Here is a 17,919-nt window from a genome sequence, read left to right on the forward strand (position 1 = left end):
GTCCGCCTCCTCCTCCTCCTCCTCCTCCTCCTCCTCCTGCGGGAGAGCCGGAGAGCCCGGCCCGGCCGCCTGGCCTCTGCCCGGCGTTGCGCGGCGATGGCCGGGACCGGCTGGGCGCCTCCGCAGCTGGAAGACTTCCTGCTGACCGAGCGGCTGGGCAGCGGCACCTACGCCACCGTCTTCAAAGCCTACCGGAAGGTAAGGCGGGGCCGGGCCGGAGCTGCCTCTCGCCGGGGCTCGGTGGGCTCCGAAGTGGAGCCTCCCCAGCGCGGGGAAGTCTACCTGGAAGGAGCTCAGCCGCGCGCCGCTCCTGGCGCTGGCTGGGTTGTGCGGGCTGGGGGCGCGCAAAGGGAGGGAAGCCAGCCGGACAGGAGTTGGTGGGGGAGATGATGGAGACCCCCCCCACACACACCCCACCTTCCTTCTGGGGTTTCCTAAAGGTTGTGGTCTTGGGGTGGAGTGGGGGGGTGTCTCTTCCCCCTTTGGGAAAATTAGAGTGGACCCCCTTCCCCGCCCAAAAAAAAAAAAGAGAGCGTTCTGGAGCGCATGGATGATCGGGTGGATCGGGTGGGAAATGAGAGTGGACGCGTGCCTGGAATGGTGCAGGATGGCCCGATGGAAGCAGGGAAAGGCTGCTGCATTTTTCATGAAAGCCCCCCCCCCCGCAAAAAAACCCCCACCCCTATTATCTTGTTAGCACCTGAAAGATAAGGAGGAGCAGAGGGGCATCTGTTTATTAAATGTATTTATTTATGAAATTTTTATTCCAACCCATCTCCCCTACAAGTACCCAGAGTTTTTTTGTTTTTTTAAAAAAAATATAGCTAAAAAATATAAAATATCCAAGGTTAAAAAAAATATTTTAGAAAGCTAACAAATATAAAATAACCTAGGTTAAAAAACATTACTAAAGGGTTAAAAATATAAAATACCCAAGATTAAAAATGTTTAAAAAGCTTAAAAATATAAAATACCCAAGGTTAAAAAAATGTTTAAAAAGCTAAAAAAATATATATAAAGTACCCCAGGTTAAAAAAATATTCTCAAAGCTAAAAAATATAATAATACCCAAGGTTAAAAAAAATGTTTAAAAAGCTAAAGAAATATAAAGTACCCTGGTTAAAAAAACATTTTAAAAAATTAAAATATATAAAATACCCAGGGTTAAAAAAAAGCATTTTAAAAGCTAAAAAATATAAAATATCCAAGGTTAAAAAAATTAAAAGCTAAAAGATATAAAATAACCAAGGTTAAAAAAAAAATAAAGCTAAAAAGTATAAAATACCCAAGGTTAAAAAAAGCATTTAAAAAAGCTAAAAAAATATAAAATAAAAACCTTACTAGAAAATTCCAAACTCTTTTCTTTAGAAAAACTCTCGGGAAGTGGTGGCCATCAAATGCGTGAGTAAGAAGAATCTCAACAAGGCCTCTGTCGAAAACCTGCTGACCGAAATCGAAATCCTCAAAAACATTCGGCACCCTCACATTGTGGAGTTAAAGGACTTCCAGGTGCAAATGAGAAGGGGGGGGCTTTTGGTGTGAGGACTAGTCGTAAGTCTCTTTTTTCAGTGCCGTTGTAACTTGGAACGGTCGTTATAAGTTGAGGACTACTAGCTAAGGCTCTGCAGGCATTTCCTTGACCGAGCTAATTAGAGCACCACCTCCTAAGACTGGTGGTGCAATTCTCAGCAATAATTCCCACTGGGGCTAGGTATCGCCCAAATTGCCTCCATAAGGACTAGAAACTTGGGGGGGAAAGAGGTTGACTCAATGGGAATGGGAAAGTAGATGTGCTTTTGATAAACTCGATGGATTTTTTCCCTCTCTTTTAGTGGGACAAGGAATACATCTACTTAATCATGGAATATTGTGCTGGAGGTGACCTGTCCCGTTTCATCCGTAGCCGGAGGATTCTTCCCGAAAAGGTGGCTTGTATATTTCTACAACAACTGGGTGAGGAATACGGAGAGAAACTTGTGGACTCCAACTCCCAGAATTCCCTGTGGCTGGCTGGGGAATTCTGGGAGTTGAAGTCCACATGTCTTAAGGTGGCCAAAGTTGGATACTTCTGGTTTAGAGCAGTGTTTCTTTAAGAGGGTTGAACTTCAACTTGCTGGCTGGGGAATTCTGGGAGCTGAAGTCCACCCCTCTGAAAGTTGCCTGAAGTTGAGAAGCACTGGCTTAGGCATCTAGTCCTCAAGGATATGGACGGTGACGGAGTGCATTTTCTTTCTTTTTTGTTCAAAGCAGCTTGTGCCTTGAAATTCCTTCACGATAAGAATATCTGCCATCTGGACCTCAAACCTCAGAATATCCTATTGAGTTCCTTGGAGAAATCTCACCTCAAGCTGGCAGGTGGGGGAAGGGCCGGAACATCCGCCTAAGGCTCTGCTCAATTTCTTATTAACATCCCTTAACGTGGATTTTGCTCACAAGCAACAAAATCGGTAGGGTTTGACTTTACCATGTCGGTCGTAAACGCGAGGAGCAGCCATAAAGCACTTTTTCGAGAGTCCCCAAATGATTGGCAAATGAATGACCATACCTTGAGGTCCACACGCACATCGTGATTTCCCCGGGATGCAGGGATGAATCCTGCTTTGGAGACTTTTAATGAACGCTCCCTCTTTCTCCCTAGATTTTGGATTTGCACAGCACATGTCTCCCAGGGACGAGAAGCACGTGCTGCGAGGTTCGCCTCTTTATATGGCGCCAGAAATGGTGTGCAGTCGGCAATACGATGCTCGGGTAGACCTGTGGTCAGTGGGCGTGATCCTCTATGGTAAGATAAGATGATAAGATAAGAGGAGAGGATAGGACTGTGGTGGCGAATCTATGGCACCCGTGCCACAGGTGGCACGCACAGCTCTCTCTGTGGGCATGTGCGCCATCACCCCAGTCCTAGGCCTTCAGCTGGGTTTTATAAAATCTTTTCGCTTTAGGCCTCCATCACCGTGTACAAAAAAAAAGGTTCAATCAATCAATCAATTTCAACTTTTCACGGGGAAAAAAAGATCTCCCAAAGTTGGAATTGGTGGATTGAACTTTTTAGTCCCACCCAGTCTGCCATTACCATGCAGCCACGCCCACCCACTGGGCCACGCCCACCCGGCACCCGACGATACACAGGTGGGTTTTGGGTTGCAGTTTGGGCCCTCGGTCTCTAGAAGGTTTGCCATCACTGGGATAGGATAATAGAATGATTGGGATAGGATAGGATAGGATAGGATAGGATAGGATAGGATAGGATAGGATAGGATAGGATAGGAACAGGAGAGGAGAGGAGAGGAGAGGAGAGGAGAGGATGGGAACAGGAGAGGAGAGGATAAATAAGATAAGGTAAGATAGGATGGGATAAGATGGGATGGGATGGGAGGAGAGGATAGATGATAAGAAAATATAGATAAGATAGATAAGATAGATGATAAGATGAGAGGATAGGATAGGATAGATAAAATGATGTGGTAAGATAGATAAGATAAGATAAGGATAAGATGATTAGATAAGATAACCTGTATTGTCACTTTGTTCTGTGGACACACTGGCACACGTTAAAAATGAAACATATATATATATATATATATATATATATATATATATATATATATATATATATATATATATATATATATATATATATATATATATATATACATATACATATACATATACATATATATATATATATATATATATATATATATATATATATATATATATATATATATTAATAAGTCCATTAATCAGTGGAATGACTTGCCTCCAGATGTTGTGGATGTAGGAATTGGGTATGTCTAGTTTGATGAAAAGAAGGACTAGGAGATGACGTGATAGCAGTCTTCCAATATTTGAGGGGCTGCCATAAAGGGGGGGGGGGTCAACCTAGTCTCCAAAAGCACCTGAAGGCAAGACAAGCAGCAACGGATGGAAACTAGTCAAGGAGACAAGTCACCTAGAACTAAGGAGAAATTTCCTGAGAGTTAGAACAATTAACCAGTGGAACAGCTTTGCCTCCAGAAGTTGTGGGTGCTCCAACACCGGAAGTTTTGAAGAAGAGATGGGACAACCATTTGTCTGAAACGGTCTAGGGTTTCCTGCCTGAGCAGGCGGTTGGACTAGAAGACCTCCAGGGTCCCTTCCAGCTCTTGTTATTTGTTAAGTTCATCTTCAGTGACAGGGGAGTGTGATTAATCCAGTCTTCCCACCACGGTCTACATTTCATAACGGAATTGCAAGCTCAGGCCACAAAAACCAGGCAAATTGGAACTCTCTCGGCTAAAGATCGTAGAATTGTGAGCTTTTTGATGCTCTTCTGGACTTGGTGATGTTCTTGCAGATGTTTCATTACCCAACTAGGGGACATCCTCAGTGCTAAGAAGGGAGTGGGGTTTGCAGAGTGGAGGAAAAGTGATTTGAAAGCAGGGGTTGTGGCTTCGTTCCCTGCAGCTTCTGCAGGATTCCTTCAGACGTCTCCACAAGACCTTAACCAGGTCCTTAACCAGGTTACCTTTTTTCCACCCCCACCCCCCCTTCTAGAGGCTCTCTTTGGCCGACCTCCTTTCGCCTCCAAATCCTTTGCTGAGCTGGAGGAGAAGATCCGGAGCAGCCAGCCTGTTGAGGTAACCCTGCAAGGCCGCAGGTGGGGACGACTTTGTCGGTTGTCCTGTGAGGTTTACCGCGGGGGTTTGCAAGCTGCTTTCAATTCCCACCCCTTCCTCCCTGCATTTTTTTTTTCTGAGAAGAGATCCACGGGTTCCCCCGGATTCTCAAAGGGACCCAAAGCACAACTTTCCATCCACACCACACCACCTCACGGAACATCTCATCAGCTTCGCTACCCACTGAGCGACCGAAAATCTTCCTGGTTAGAAGTGGGGTACCTTTAAGCCTTCCCCTGATTCTTCCACCTTTCCTTCCCAGCTTCCCAGCCGACCCCGGCTCTCCCCGGAGTGCCGGGATCTCCTGCAGCGTCTTCTGCAAAGGGACCCCCAGCAGCGGATCTCCTTCCAGGCCTTCTTTGCACACCCGTTTGTGGACATGGAGCACATGCCCAGCGCGGAAAGTCTGGGGAAAGCAGTGAGTAGTGGCAAAGGGCCAAGTATGCGGGGGTGGGTGTGTTTGTGTGTGTACGAATGAAGGGAAGGAAAGGGGAGGGAGGGAGAGAGGGAAGGAAGGAAGGAAGGAAGGAAGGAAGGAAGGAAGGAAGGAAGGAAGGAAGGGGGGAGGGAAGGAAGGAAGGAAAAGAGGAAGGAAGGAAAAAAGGAAGGAAGAGGAAGGAAGGAAGGAAGGAAGGGAGGGAAGGAAGGAAAAGAGGAAGAAAGGAAAGACGGAAGGAAGGAGAAGGAAGGAAGGAAAAGGGGAGGGAGGGAAGGAAGGAAAGAAGGGGAAGGATGGAAGGAAAGAATGAAATAAAGGGAAGGAAGGAAGGAGGGAGAGGTGTAGTTCAGCATTGGCAGATGGCTTACTATTACAGCAGAATCTAGATGGGTCTCTATTTACTAGCCCCCCCCGTAGAGTATAAAAAATCAATTCTTCCTCTTCCTCACAGTTCAGTGAATTTTGGAGGCCTCCCTCTGAGCCACCTCCAGAGGTTATCTGGCTGGGGCATTCTGGGAGTTGAAGTCCACAGATCTTAAAGTTGCCAAGGTTGGACCCCCTTGGCCCACAATCTCTTCTCTTAACGTTGTTTCTTTACAGACCAAGCTTGTCACGGAGGCGGTCAAGAAGGACCAAGAAGGTGACATGACCAGCGCCCTTTCGCTCTACTCCAAAGCTCTGGAGTACTTTGTCCCTGCCTTACGTTGTGAGTAGCCCCAGTTGCTCTTTGCTTTCCCCTTCCTTCTTTCCTCTAGAGTAAGTCAACCCACTCTGAGTAAAAACAAAGTGCTCCGGAGGGCAGGACAAGAAATAATGGGTGGAAGCTTATGAAAAAAAAATATCTAAACCTAGAATTAAGGAGAAATTTCTTGACAATGTGAAGTTGTGGGTGCTCCATCACTGGAGGGTTTAAAGATGAGATTGGACAACCGTTTTGCCAGGATGGTATAGGCCAGGGGTAGGCAACCTCGGCTCTTTTGTGACTCATGGACTTCAACTCCCAGAATTCCTGAGCCAGCCACGCTGAGGGGAAAGGGAGAGGTTTCCAAGCTGAGCCATGCTGGCTCAGGAATTCTGGGAGTTGAAGTCCACGAGTCATAAAAGAGCTGAGGTTGCCTACCCCTGGTATAGGATCTCCTGCCTTGGGCAGAGAATTGGACTAGAAGACCTTTAAGCTCTGATTCTTTGTTCTATGAAGACCTGAATTTGGGTCTGGGGGAATCAATTTATTTTCACTTTGGGACCAGCCTCTTCCCGACTTTGTTCATTTCTTGCTGCCCAAACATATTCTCCCAAGATTTTCTCCGTCTCCACCTGGTTTTCATTTTCCCAGAATCCTCTTCTTTGCTTGTTTCGACGCTGGCTGGCAAAACCACCCTTAAAAGAGGCTGGCAAAGCCATCAAAAGGTAGCCCTTGACTTATGAGCTACCAGAAGCTACTTACAACCGAGATTCAAAGTCCTGCCAGTCACACACACACACACACACACACACACACAAACCCCTCTGGGAGTCACATGACCAAGCGTCAGGTGCTTCACAACCAGGCCACATTTATGCCCATTGTTTAGCATCCCAGGGTCATGTGACTGTGTCTTATAAGGTGTTTTCCCCAAAAAAGGGGCACTGACGTCTGGTTTTCAGCAGACCCCCCCTCCCTAGCGAACCCTCGGCTCGCTTAACGACTGCCGCCTGTCCTTAACGAGCATTGCAAAAACAGGTTGTAAAACCAGATCTTTTGCATGACCGGCCCGTTTTGTGACCGTCACGATTGGCAGGCTCCATTACGGTCGCAAGTATTCAAATTATGGTAAGTCTTCGTCCGCTTTGCCTCTCGGTGTAATAACGCAGCCTGCCTTGCCCACTTCTTCCATCTCCCTTATTGTCTTCAGATGAACAAGACGCCCAGCGGAAGGAAGCGATCCGATCCAAGGTTAGTCGAAAGTCCAGATTCCAACTGACCTGATGGCTAATTTTTCAGGCAGACTTTTGGGGTAGGTGAAAGTGCTACTTTGCAAACAGGGTTAGGCCAGGATTTCTGCCTTAGGTGAGGAAGATAGGTGGGACCAACCAGCATTTTTTCCCAATAGGCCTTTCTTGGGAAGCCATGTCTGAAAAGCAGTTAGCCTTGAAAGCGAGCTCAGGGTCAGCAAAATAAATTTTACTGCTAGGCAAACTCCTAATAAAATATAGGCTAGTTTGCTGTCCTGATAAGCACACCAATATTCGGTTTTTTGGGGAAATGCGTATGCTGTCTTACTGATAAAGGAGCCCCAGTCTTCAAAAAAATATGGCAAACACATTTATTTGGGCAAAGTAGTCGGAATTAAATCCAGCTGGGAATAACTCGGAGCAACAGTTTCCCCTCATTCCTCCTCAGCTTTTAGCAATGCCAAAATCCAGGTTTCTCAGCCTCAGCATCTTTAAGACAGGTGGACTTCAACTCCCATAATCCCTCATGGCTGGCTGGTGAGTGCTGGGAGTTGAAGTCCGCCTGTCTTAAAAGCCTCCACAGTTAAGAAACCGAGGATCCCACTGCAGTTTACCAATGTGTCAATCTCAGAAACAGCCTATCTTATTAGCAGTGTTTCACCTCAAGGGCCCTTTGGCTGTGCCGAGCCCCAATTTATTGCTTTATTTCAAGAAGCGAAACAGGCACCATTCATTTGCGAGGCGCCTACTTTGGTGCAAAGCCATAAAAGCTCTCCTTTTTTTATTTTTATTTTTATTTTTTATATATATTCTGCTTCTGCTTCCTAGTCAGCGTCAGATGTTTTGTCTTTGTGTCCTGTTTCCCCTCTTGCCCAGGTGAGCGATTACATCTCACGTGCCGAGCAGCTCAAGGCGCTGGTAGCATCGGACAACAAAGCCCTTTTGCAAAAAGGCTGCCCTGCACGGGACATTTTAAAAGGTAAATTTCTAAGGGAGAGAAGCCAAAGAAGGTAAGACCATGAAATGCCTGAAATAGCGTCTTGTTGATAAGGCTTAAGTCAGGCTCTCCAACCTTGGCCACTTTAAGACTTGGGGACTTCAACTCCCAGAATTCCCCAGCCAGCCGTGAGGAATTCTGGGAGTTGAAGTCCAGCTGTCTTAAAGCGGGTGAAGGTTGGACTAGGAAGACCTCCCAAGGTCCCTTCCAGCGCCATGCCTCTATGATAAAACAAGGATCTGCTGCAAAATGATGCCGGGTGCCAATCCTGCAGGAGTGTCGTCAGCCACCAGAGGGCGCTGCTCCACAGCTTCCCTTTCTCCAAAATCCAGATATTTCCCCCTGAGCTTTATACTATTTATACTATTTTTGCACAGAGCTGGCAAAAGGAAGAGCATATTGTGTTTACCTACGTTGCTGTAGGTTTCCAAGACAGCGGTCAGGGTTTTTTTAGGGTGTGTGTGTGTTGTGGTTGCCCAAGAAACTTTTCTTTGGCAAAAAAAGGTGGTACAATCAAGCGTGGCTTGCTTAATGACCGCCTTGTTTAGCAATGGAAATTCTGGTCCTAGCTACAGTCATAAGTCAAGAATTACCTGCCTACGAAAACCTTGCCCTCTGTCAACTGTCCGACTAGCACAGCGGCTCCCGACCTTTTCTATACCCCGCGCCCTTAGAACGCTTCTGATATATTCTCGCACCCCTTATAAAAGTTCGAAATAATGATGACGAATTGTACTTGCACACCATAATTTTGAATAGCCAAGTTTTCCCACCTCCTAGAATATCGTCTCGCACCCCCGGTTGGGAACCCCGGGACTAGCGAAACCCTAAAAAGGAATCTTCCAAGGCTTTGGAATGCCATAAAATATAAGCTTTATTGAATACAACATCTCGGAACTGAAGAAGCAAAACCGGCTCCGGTTTTCCCGTGTGAAAAATTGCCCGAGTTCAGCCATAGCTTCCCTTTACCCGCTCCCACCGGGTGTTCCCATTGTCCAATCATCGAACTTCGTTTTATTATGGGAACGGTCCACTTCTCCGCCAAGCACCTGTTTTAGTGACCTTGGCGTTCTTGCGGGCTCTCCCTCTCCCTGAACGGCTTCTTGGGGTCCCCTTTGGGATCCCCTTTCCTCCCTCCCCCTCCCCCCTGTTTCTATGGCAAGCTGATTAGCGGTAGAAGTTAGCAGGCATCCTAGCCATTCAACCTTGGCATCCAGGGAACTTTAACTTAACGTTTACTCAGCTGCAAAACTTTTCTTCCTCTGTTGTTCCAGAGATGTCCAAGAAGAAGCCTCGGCTTTATGCTGCTCTGGAGGTCGCATCTGCCGCTGTGGCGAAGGTCAGCTGCTGGGGGCGGGGGGACAGGGAGGGTTGCCATGGTTGAACCGGGGAGCACGCAGGGACTCTGCGCTCAAAGGCAGAGAACGAGCTGCAGTCCCAAACGAGCAGGGTGGTGACTTCTGGGAGATTGTGGAAGGCTGGGGGAGAGTTAGCAGAATGACAGAGCTGGAAGGGACCTGGGAGGTCTTCTAGTCCAACCCTCCTCAAGCAGGAAACCTGATCCCATTTCAGAGAAGCGGCTGTCCAGTCTCTTCATAAAAGCCTCTTAACGATAAAGGGGGCAGGCAGGCAGGAAGGAAGGAAGGAAGGAAGGGAAAGAAAGTAGAGAGGGAAAGAAAAAGAGAAAGAAGGAAAAGAGAGAGCGAGAGAGAGAAAGAAAGAAAAAGGAAACAGGAAAGGAAGGAAAAGAAAGAAAAAGAAAGGAGGAAAAAGCAAGAGAGAAAGAAAAAGAAAGAAAGGAGAAGAGGGGGAAGCAAGAGAGAAAGAAAGAAAGAAAAAAGGAAAGAAGTGAAAGGAATGAAAGGAAGGAAGAGAAAGAGAAAGAGAAAGAAAGAAAGAGAAAGAAAGAAAGAAAGAGAGAGAGAGAGAGAGAGAGAGAGAGAGAAAGATAACAGAGTTGAAAGGGATCTCAGAGGTCATCTAGTCCAACCCCCTGCTCAGGCAGAAGACCCTATACCATTCCAGACAAATGGCTGTCCAGTCTTTTCTCAAAAACCTCCAGCGACGGAGTCCCCACAACCTCTGGAGCCAAGCCTTCCCATTGATTCACTGTTTTCACCGTCAGGACGTTTCTCCTTATTTCTAGTTTCCTGCCTTGGGGCGTTTTGGAGAATAACCCTAACCCTTAATTAAGCCCCTTAAACGGCCCTCGGTCCCCAAAGCCAAATAAGGACCAAATATTGTAAGGGCTCTGAAGGATGTGCTAAACCACACTTGGGATGGGAGAAGAGTTTCAGCGGGACTTTTTTTTTTCCCCCACTCTCAATCCTGTCCAGCCAAGTCCGTGCAACACACACACACACGCTCACACACACACGTGTACACACAGGGCCTGCTTGCCTTTGCAGTCCGCTCGAGTGCCAGTGTGTTCAATTGCATTCAGAAAGGAATCCGCTCCCCGTAAACTCAGCATTCAGCGCATGAAGAGATCCTATTTTTTCCGCTTCCTAAAATCGCCTGGCTTTCATTTTATCCGATGAGCCCATATTTTTCCCGGAGGGGAGGGGAGGGGAGGGGCAGGGGGCAAAGAGGTGAGGAAGGGAAGAAAAATTTTCTTTCTCCATACCTACCTCCCCATGTGGGTCATTTTCTGGCCTCTACTTTGATTAAAAGTGGAAGCGGTGTGTGTGTGTGTCGATTCATATAGAGCTGGGAAGGAATATTTGTAACCCGGGGTTGAAGAAGTCCTTGCATCCATCAGGGATTCAGCTTGTTATCTCTCGTCTCCAGGAAGAAGAAGGAAAGGAGGAGAGCGAAACACTGGAGTTGTATCAGCAGAGCTTGGGCGAACTGCTTCTGATGCTGGCTGGTGAGTGAAAAGTTCGCTGAGGGACGCCAGGAAGAGGCTGGAGGACAGGAGAATTTATTTATTTATTTATTTAGTTATATTTATATACCGCCCTATTCCCTGAGGACTCAGGGCGGTTTACAGGGAATTAAAAATCCAAAATACAAAAATTAAGAACCAAATTAAAAAATATTGAATTGACCCTGTACTCTTAAAAACCCCAATTAAAAATTTTCTCCTCAGCCTGGGCCCGAAAGCTCAAAGAGCCAGGTCTTCAGGAACGATCGGAGGTCGGGGGCAGTCCTCAGCTCCACTGGCAGCTGGTTCCAGAGGGCAGGCGCCCCCACTGAGAAGGCCCTATCCCTGGGTGTCACCCGCCGGCAATCTCTTACCGGCGGGACCCTGAGCAGACCCTCCCTGTGGGAGCGCACTGGGCGAAGGGCATTTGATGCCAGCAGCAGGTGTTCCCTCAGATATCCCGGACCCAGAAAAGGGTTGAAGGTGGCCAGCCGTCCCTTCTGCTGCACATCGGCTTAGCGGTGAGGTCAGACTTGATCTTAGCGCATAGGACTACCATTTCAGACCAATGGCTGTTTGTCTGAAATGGTCTAGGACAGGGGTAGGCAACCTCAGCTCTTTTACGACTCATTTTTTTTTTATTTCTTAAGCAATCAAATACTCTTTATTCTCTTTCCCCCCCCCCCACACCCTAAATTCAGCGGAACCTGCCGGAAGAAGACGGGAATTGCTACACACTGAGGTAGAGTATGGCTCTCTCCTTGGAGTGGAATCTGGGTCCCAGAGAACAGGAAGGGCTGTTTCCTCCGAGGGAAAACTTCTGAGTCAGGAGAACCACACTTCCAAGAGCACAAACCTGGCTTTTGCTATCGTTGGTTGAACAGGGAGGCGTCAAACGTCTGAATGCGCACCATAGAATGAAGGAAACCTTGCATGTAGCGAAGTTGCTTTTGTCAAAAGGCAGCTGGATTTATTTTTTCTTTGAAAACATTTTGCTTGTCATCCAAGAAGCTTCTTCGGTTCCAATTAACTGGTGAGGAATGGGAAGGCCTAAAGGGAGAATTGGGAGTGATGGATGAAAACTAATCAAGGAGAGAAACAACCTAGAACTAAGGAGAAACTTCCTGACAGTTAGAACAATTAACCAGTGGAACTCCTTGCCTCCAGAAGTGGTGGATGCTCCAACACAGGAGGTTTTTAAGAAGAGACTGGACTTGTCTGAAATGGTGTAGGGTAGTGATGGCGAACCTTTTGGAGACCGAGTGCCCAAACTGCAACCCAAAACCCATTATGTACTGTCAGGTGCTGGGTGGGCGTGGCTGCAGTGGTAACAGCAGACTGGGTGGGACTAAAAAGTTCAATCAATCAATTCCAACTTTGCGAGATTTTTTTTCCTGTGAAAACTTGACATTGATTAATTGATTTTTTTTTTGCACACGGCGGCGGAGGCCTAAAGCGAAAAGGTTTTATAAAACCCAGCTGAAGGCCTAGGACTGGGGCGATGGTGCGCATGCCCACGGAAAGGCTCTGCATGCCACCTCTGGCACGCGTGCCACAGGTTCGCCATCATGGGTGTAGGGCTTCCTGCTTGAGCAGGGGGTTGGACTAGAAGACCTCCAAGGTCCCTTCCAATTGTGTTATTCTGATTTATATTCTTTCCAGTCAGCAGGTCGTTATAATTGGTCATTAAGGTGCTAATGATGGCTGACTGCAAAGAATATAAATCCTTCCATTCCCCACCGGTTAGTTAGAACTGAAGAAGCTTAGACGAGCAGCGACATGTTTTCAAAGTGAAAAACCTTTTGGAAAAAGCACATTTGGGGCAACCATGACCTGGATGATCGATACCGCAGACATCGTGTCTTGTGTATGTGTTTAGCAATGGAAGTGTCTCAAATCGCATCCACGCCAGGCCGATGGGCTTCCCAAGTGCTCCTTGGCCATTGAGAGATGGACAGGGCTGTCTTGATGGACCCAGAGGTTGGTCCCACAAGATTCTTCTGGCGTCCTATTAGGACTGATGAATGGACGACCATTCAAGGACCCTTCCTGCTGTCCCAAAGGATTTGCACTCCATGAAAACGGAAATTGCAAAACCTGAGATTGTGTTTGTCTTGGCAGATCCAGACACTGATGGCCCGAGCAGAGTATCTGAAAGGACAGATCAAGGTAGGAGAGGTTGGGGGGGGGGGGAGAACGAGGAGGGGGAAGAGAGCTGGCTTCTGTCGACCTGCGAAGTAAGAGATGCCTCCAAACATTGAGCAGAGGCGATTGTGGGAATAGGTGCGGTGGTACACGGGAGTCTAAGCCTAAGGAAGAGTGTGGGAGCTTAAACATGGGAAGGCCTGAACTCAGCTCCTAAGTAAATTCTCCTGTCTAAGGAATTTCTCCCCCCCCCTTGCCCCTTTGAGGTTAAATCCCTTGCCTCCGTTTGCATTCTGGGAAATGGCCCTTGCACCTCCCTTTGGCTTCTGGATTCAAATCCTAGCTATCTCCCGTGCTTGGCTAAGGGTGCGCGTGTGAATGTTGGTACCCGAAAGGGACGTCAGGACGTCGGAGGCTGCTCCGTTGCCTTTGTGGCTTCTTTCTGGGGATGCCCGGAATTTCATCTGCTCTGCCAGGAGGAGCTTTCCGTGGGGCTAGCCGAGCTGTCGTGAGGGCATTGAGGACTAGGGGAGGCCCCGGGAGGGCAGATTGTAGCTGCCAGGAATCTTAGGAAACGCCCGGCTCTTTTCCTTGTAGATCAAGGAATCCCAGTGGGAAGCTGAGTCCATCGGAAATGAGGGCCTTTCGGATTCTGTAAAAAACTGTAAGTCTGGTCCCTTCCCTTCCTTCCTTCCTTCCTTCCTTCCTTCCTTCCTTCCTTCCTTCCTTCCTTCCTTCCTTCCTTCCTTCCTTCCTTCCATACCGTGCCCTACATTGGATAAGTGTTGACGTAGAGAACCAGGTTGGTGTAGCAGTGAAGGCACCAGGCTAGGAATCGGGAGATCGTGGCTTCTAGCCCCTCCTTAAGCACGAAGCCCCTGGGCGACCTCGGGCCAGCCCCTCTCGCTGCCTTACAGTGAAGAAGGCAAGCCGCTTCCAAATGACCTTGCCAAGAAAACCTAGCAACTGATCCAGGCTGTTGCCAGGAGAGAAAAAATTGATTCCAAGAGATCGATTTTGAGCCAGCTATTTAGAACGTCAGGTTTAAACTTTGCTAAGACTAATTTGAAAATAGCATTGTTGGTTTTTTTTTAATGATTTCATTTTAGGCTTAATCCAAATTGCTTTCTCTCTCTCTCTCTCTCTCTCTCTCTCTCTCTCTCTCTCTCTCTCTCTCTCTCTCTCTCTCTCTCTCTCTCTCCTTTTTTTTAATGGATTCATTTCAGGCTTAATCTAAATTGCTTTCTTCCCATTCTCCCCTTTTTCAGCCTGTACTTTACAGTGACCCGTTGCCAGGAGGCAGCCTGGGGCCTTTCCATACCTCCACCAGCGAGCCGTGGACAATCCGAATTTACACCCCGTTGTTTTTGTAACTGGGACTAATTGTTGCCGATATAAAGCTGTGTCCCGCTGCAGATTGAGACGGGCAGATGCTCTAGGGAACATGAGGTTTTGTAGGCTGTCAATCTTGGCCTGGCGTGATTTATTTTTCCAGTTGGCAAAACTTGAATTTAAGTGAGTAACCTTAGAGGCTACCAGGCATTTTAATGGGCAGGGAATAAGCTCAGGGTACTTTTGCTGAAGGTATGTTGTGTACAGTAGTACACAATCCGAGATGTTTACAAGTGGGTGATGCCAGGACGAATCTCCTGGGTATTAGCCCGACTGAGGAAAGATGGAGAAACTTATAGGGAGATGTCTTCATAAACTTATTTTCTAACACCTACAAGAGTGTTCGTGTTTATTCTGTTCCTTTTATTTATCATTGGGGGCGGGGGGGCGGAAACGAACCCATATCACTGGTTTTGGAAAGCAATTCCGTTTGAAATTTTGAATCCATTTGGAAAGCAACCTGAAGGTTTGAACCAGTTCAGAGAATCCTACGGATTGAAGGGACCTTCTCAAAGGTCTAGGGCAGGGGTAGGCAACCTTGGCTCTTTTATGACTCGTGGATGCTGGCTCAGGAATGCTGGGAGTTGAAGTCCACGAGTCATAAAAGAGCCAAGGTTGCCTACCCCTGGTCTAGTCCAAACCTTTGACCAAGGCAGGAGACCTTATCATATCCTGGACTATAATAATGGCTGTCCAATTGTTTTTTCTTGAAAACCTCCAGCAATGGAGCACCCAGGAGCCAAGCTGTTCCCTTGGTTCCCACTGTCGGAAAAATTTGAATTCGGATGTTTAAACTGATTTAGACCAAGTAGAGGAACAAACCGAAGATGGGTTATGTTCCACTAATGCAAAAACTACCTGGATTCCCCCCCTCCCCCAATTATGCTCCACTCTGTCCTGTCCCGTTCAACCACAGTAAGACAAAGAGTTTGTCCCCTATTCCTGAGCCACCCCAGTTTTATTTTGCAAAGTTCTTGCGGTCTCAGCTGTGACGGTGAGACAATGTGTGGTCCTCCCTCTCTTCTCCGCCATCAGCGATGCTCTCCGTGGCGTTCCTCCATAAACCAAGGTTTGAAGCAAAGGCTCAAGCAGCCTACGTTAGCTCAGGGAGTGTGTTAGGAGTGCCATTCAATACAACGGTGGGCATCTGATTGGCATTGGAAGTGGGGGCTGGCACAGCCCTCCCCCCCTTTTCACTACTGGGAAAGGCCCCAATCAGGCAGGGGTCACCAGCTAGGGGGTGTCCAAGGCCGGCCAGGTGCAAAACTGGTTGGGGAATTCTGGGAGTCGAAGTCCAGCCATCTTAACAGTTGCCAAGTTTGAGAATCACTGCATCAAGACCTGATTGGGTTTTTGTTTATGATTTAAATCATAGTTTTCTGGAGCCATAGGGCACCATGGCCATTAACCAGGGTTTACAATCTAGCCTGGTTCACGCCACAGCCTTAGCGCAACTTATGAACCAAAGCAAACCAATCACCGTATCTTCAAGCAGCAAGTTAAGGACTTGAAATCATTTTTTTTTCCCCAACGCAGAGAGCCTGCAAACTCAGAATCTTCATTTAGGCAGCTTATGGTGGGGCCAGGCAGGAGGCTGATTTGGCCACAGTTGTTTTTATTTTTTGTATATAAAAGAATGTATGTATCTTATAGCCAGATACTGAGCATTTAAAAGCTTCTTTCTCTTAAAGCACTTTCAAGACAACTATGCCTTTGGTTTCCTCCGTTTCCTTCCGTGATCCAGTGGCCCTTTAAGGGATGAGGGCAGAGAAGTCAAAAAAGGCAAGATAGCTACTCTGATCTGCCTTCTAACCTGCCAATCAGTGGAAAAAACAAAGGAAATAGGATTATACCATCCCTAAATTGTACAAAACGATCTCTCTCTCTCTCTCTCTCTCTCTCTCTCTCTCTCTCTCTCTCTCTCTCTCTCTCTCTCTCTCTCTCTCTCCATCTCTCTTTCTTTTTCTCTCTCTCTCTCTCTCTCCATCTTTTTCTCTTTCTCTCTCTCTCTCTCCATCTCTCTTTTTCTTTCTCTCTCTCTCCTATCTGTAATCTCTTGGAATTATAATGTGTGTTTGTTCCAGTTACATAACTGAATGAAGGATAATAAAACGGACAAGGTGAAATTAAGTCTTCCTTCTTTTGGGACAAGGGGCTGAAACGGAATCTTTCGCATCACGTTCCTTCCCCGGTTACAATCGGAGCTGAACTTTTCAGAGGCCATTTGACTGTCACCTTCCTTGATTGTCTGAATGTTAGGGAAAAGAATAGCTCGCCCGCGTTGGTGGTTGTTGGAACGGACAGCTGGGCCTAATGTTTGCCCTCTTCCTGCAATCAGTAGTCTGAAAAAACGCAGGAAGCAGCAGACGAACGAAGAGACTGGACTTCAGTTTCTCAGATTCGTGACCTGAGAAACTATTAAGGTTTGATTTTTTTTTTTCCCCCATCCACCGGGAAAAAAGCGCCAGGTTGCAGAATTGTCTTCCAAGGGCAGTCACCCTTTGTGTGTGTGAGAGAGACTACGGTGGTGTGATTCTCAGAGGGTCAGGTTGTTTCCTCCTGCATCCCAAATCTACCTTTGAGGTAGATCCTTGGTGCTCTCTGAGTTTGGTTGTTTTCTTGTAGACATTTCATTACCCAAACTAGGTAACAACACCAGTCACAGTCTTACCTTATTTTCCCATGTCCGTTCTTTATTCCGGGATTCACCCAGGTCTTTGAACAAGGGATTGTGTGACACGAGGCTAGGCAGTGTGCAAAAAGGGCCATGTTCACCATCAATTAAGGTCATCCCCGCACGTGCTCAGCAAGATTTAAGGTGCTGGTACTTACCTTTAAAGCCCTACATGGCTTAGGCCCGGGATATCTGCAGGACTGTCTGCTGCCGGGGACAACTTCCCATCGCCCAGTGCGCTCACACAGAGAAGGCCTCCTCAGGGTGCCGTCGGCCAGACAATGTCAGTTGGCGACCCCCAGGGGGGGGCCTTCTCTGTGGGAGCACCAGCCCTTTGGAATCAACTCCCCCTTGAGCTTTGGATGGCCCCGGACCTCCGGTCCTTTCGCCGCAACCTCAAAACGTTCCATCAGGCTGACCTGGATTGATGATGGGTTTTTAAAAGTTTTAATTTTTAACTGTGTAATCAATATTTGGGGCTGTTATTTAATTTTTTCTTAACTTTTGTACTGTTGTTTTTTATTGCTGTTAGCCGCCCTGAGTCCTCTGGGAGATAGGGTGGCATATAAGTCCCATAATTAATAAATAAATAAATAAATAAATAAATAAATAAATAAATAAAGTCACTTGCCGTGTCGTCAGAAAGTCCGGCTCATTTTGGCAAAGCTGAAATAGCAACAGCAAGAGCACTTAGACTTATAGACCGCTTCATCGTTCTTCACAGCCCTCTCTAAGCGGTTTACAGAGTCAGCATATTTGCCCCCAACAATCTGGGTCCTCATTTTACCGACCTTGGAAGGATAGAAGGCTGAGTCG

The 17,919-nt window shown here is 47.2% G+C and overlaps 1 protein-coding gene across 3 annotated transcripts; it reads left to right on the forward strand.

Moving 5' to 3' along the window:
- Window positions 1–45: 45 nt before the first annotated feature.
- Window positions 46–14,932, forward strand: ULK3 (unc-51 like kinase 3). 3 transcript variants are annotated; one of them, XR_014493489.1, is made up of 16 exons: window positions 46–198; window positions 1,369–1,509; window positions 1,833–1,953; window positions 2,248–2,355; window positions 2,639–2,782; window positions 4,537–4,619; window positions 4,921–5,076; window positions 5,698–5,803; window positions 6,990–7,030; window positions 7,906–8,008; window positions 9,301–9,365; window positions 10,817–10,944; window positions 11,361–11,413; window positions 11,594–11,634; window positions 13,014–13,061; window positions 13,635–13,701. XR_014493489.1 is itself a non-coding variant. In XM_083371108.1 (16 exons), exons 1-16 carry the CDS (start codon window positions 97–99, stop codon window positions 14,320–14,322), a joined length of 1,422 nt encoding a protein of 473 aa, XP_083227234.1. In that variant the 5' UTR covers window positions 46–96; the 3' UTR covers window positions 14,323–14,932. The 3 variants fall into 3 exon arrangements, 2 of the variants coding, with proteins under 2 accessions (XP_083227234.1, XP_083227235.1); XM_083371108.1 differs by lacking the exon at window positions 11,361–11,413 and adding an exon at window positions 14,306–14,932 and having other exon boundaries at window positions 10,817–10,895; XM_083371109.1 differs by lacking the exon at window positions 11,361–11,413 and adding an exon at window positions 14,306–14,930 and having other exon boundaries at window positions 2,251–2,355; window positions 10,817–10,895.
- The last annotated feature ends 2,987 nt before the right edge of the window (window positions 14,933–17,919 follow it).

This window comes from Vipera ursinii, assembly GCF_947247035.1.
Source record: "Vipera ursinii genome assembly, chromosome: 11".
In the NCBI taxonomy this organism is placed as follows: domain Eukaryota; kingdom Metazoa; phylum Chordata; class Lepidosauria; order Squamata; family Viperidae; genus Vipera; species Vipera ursinii.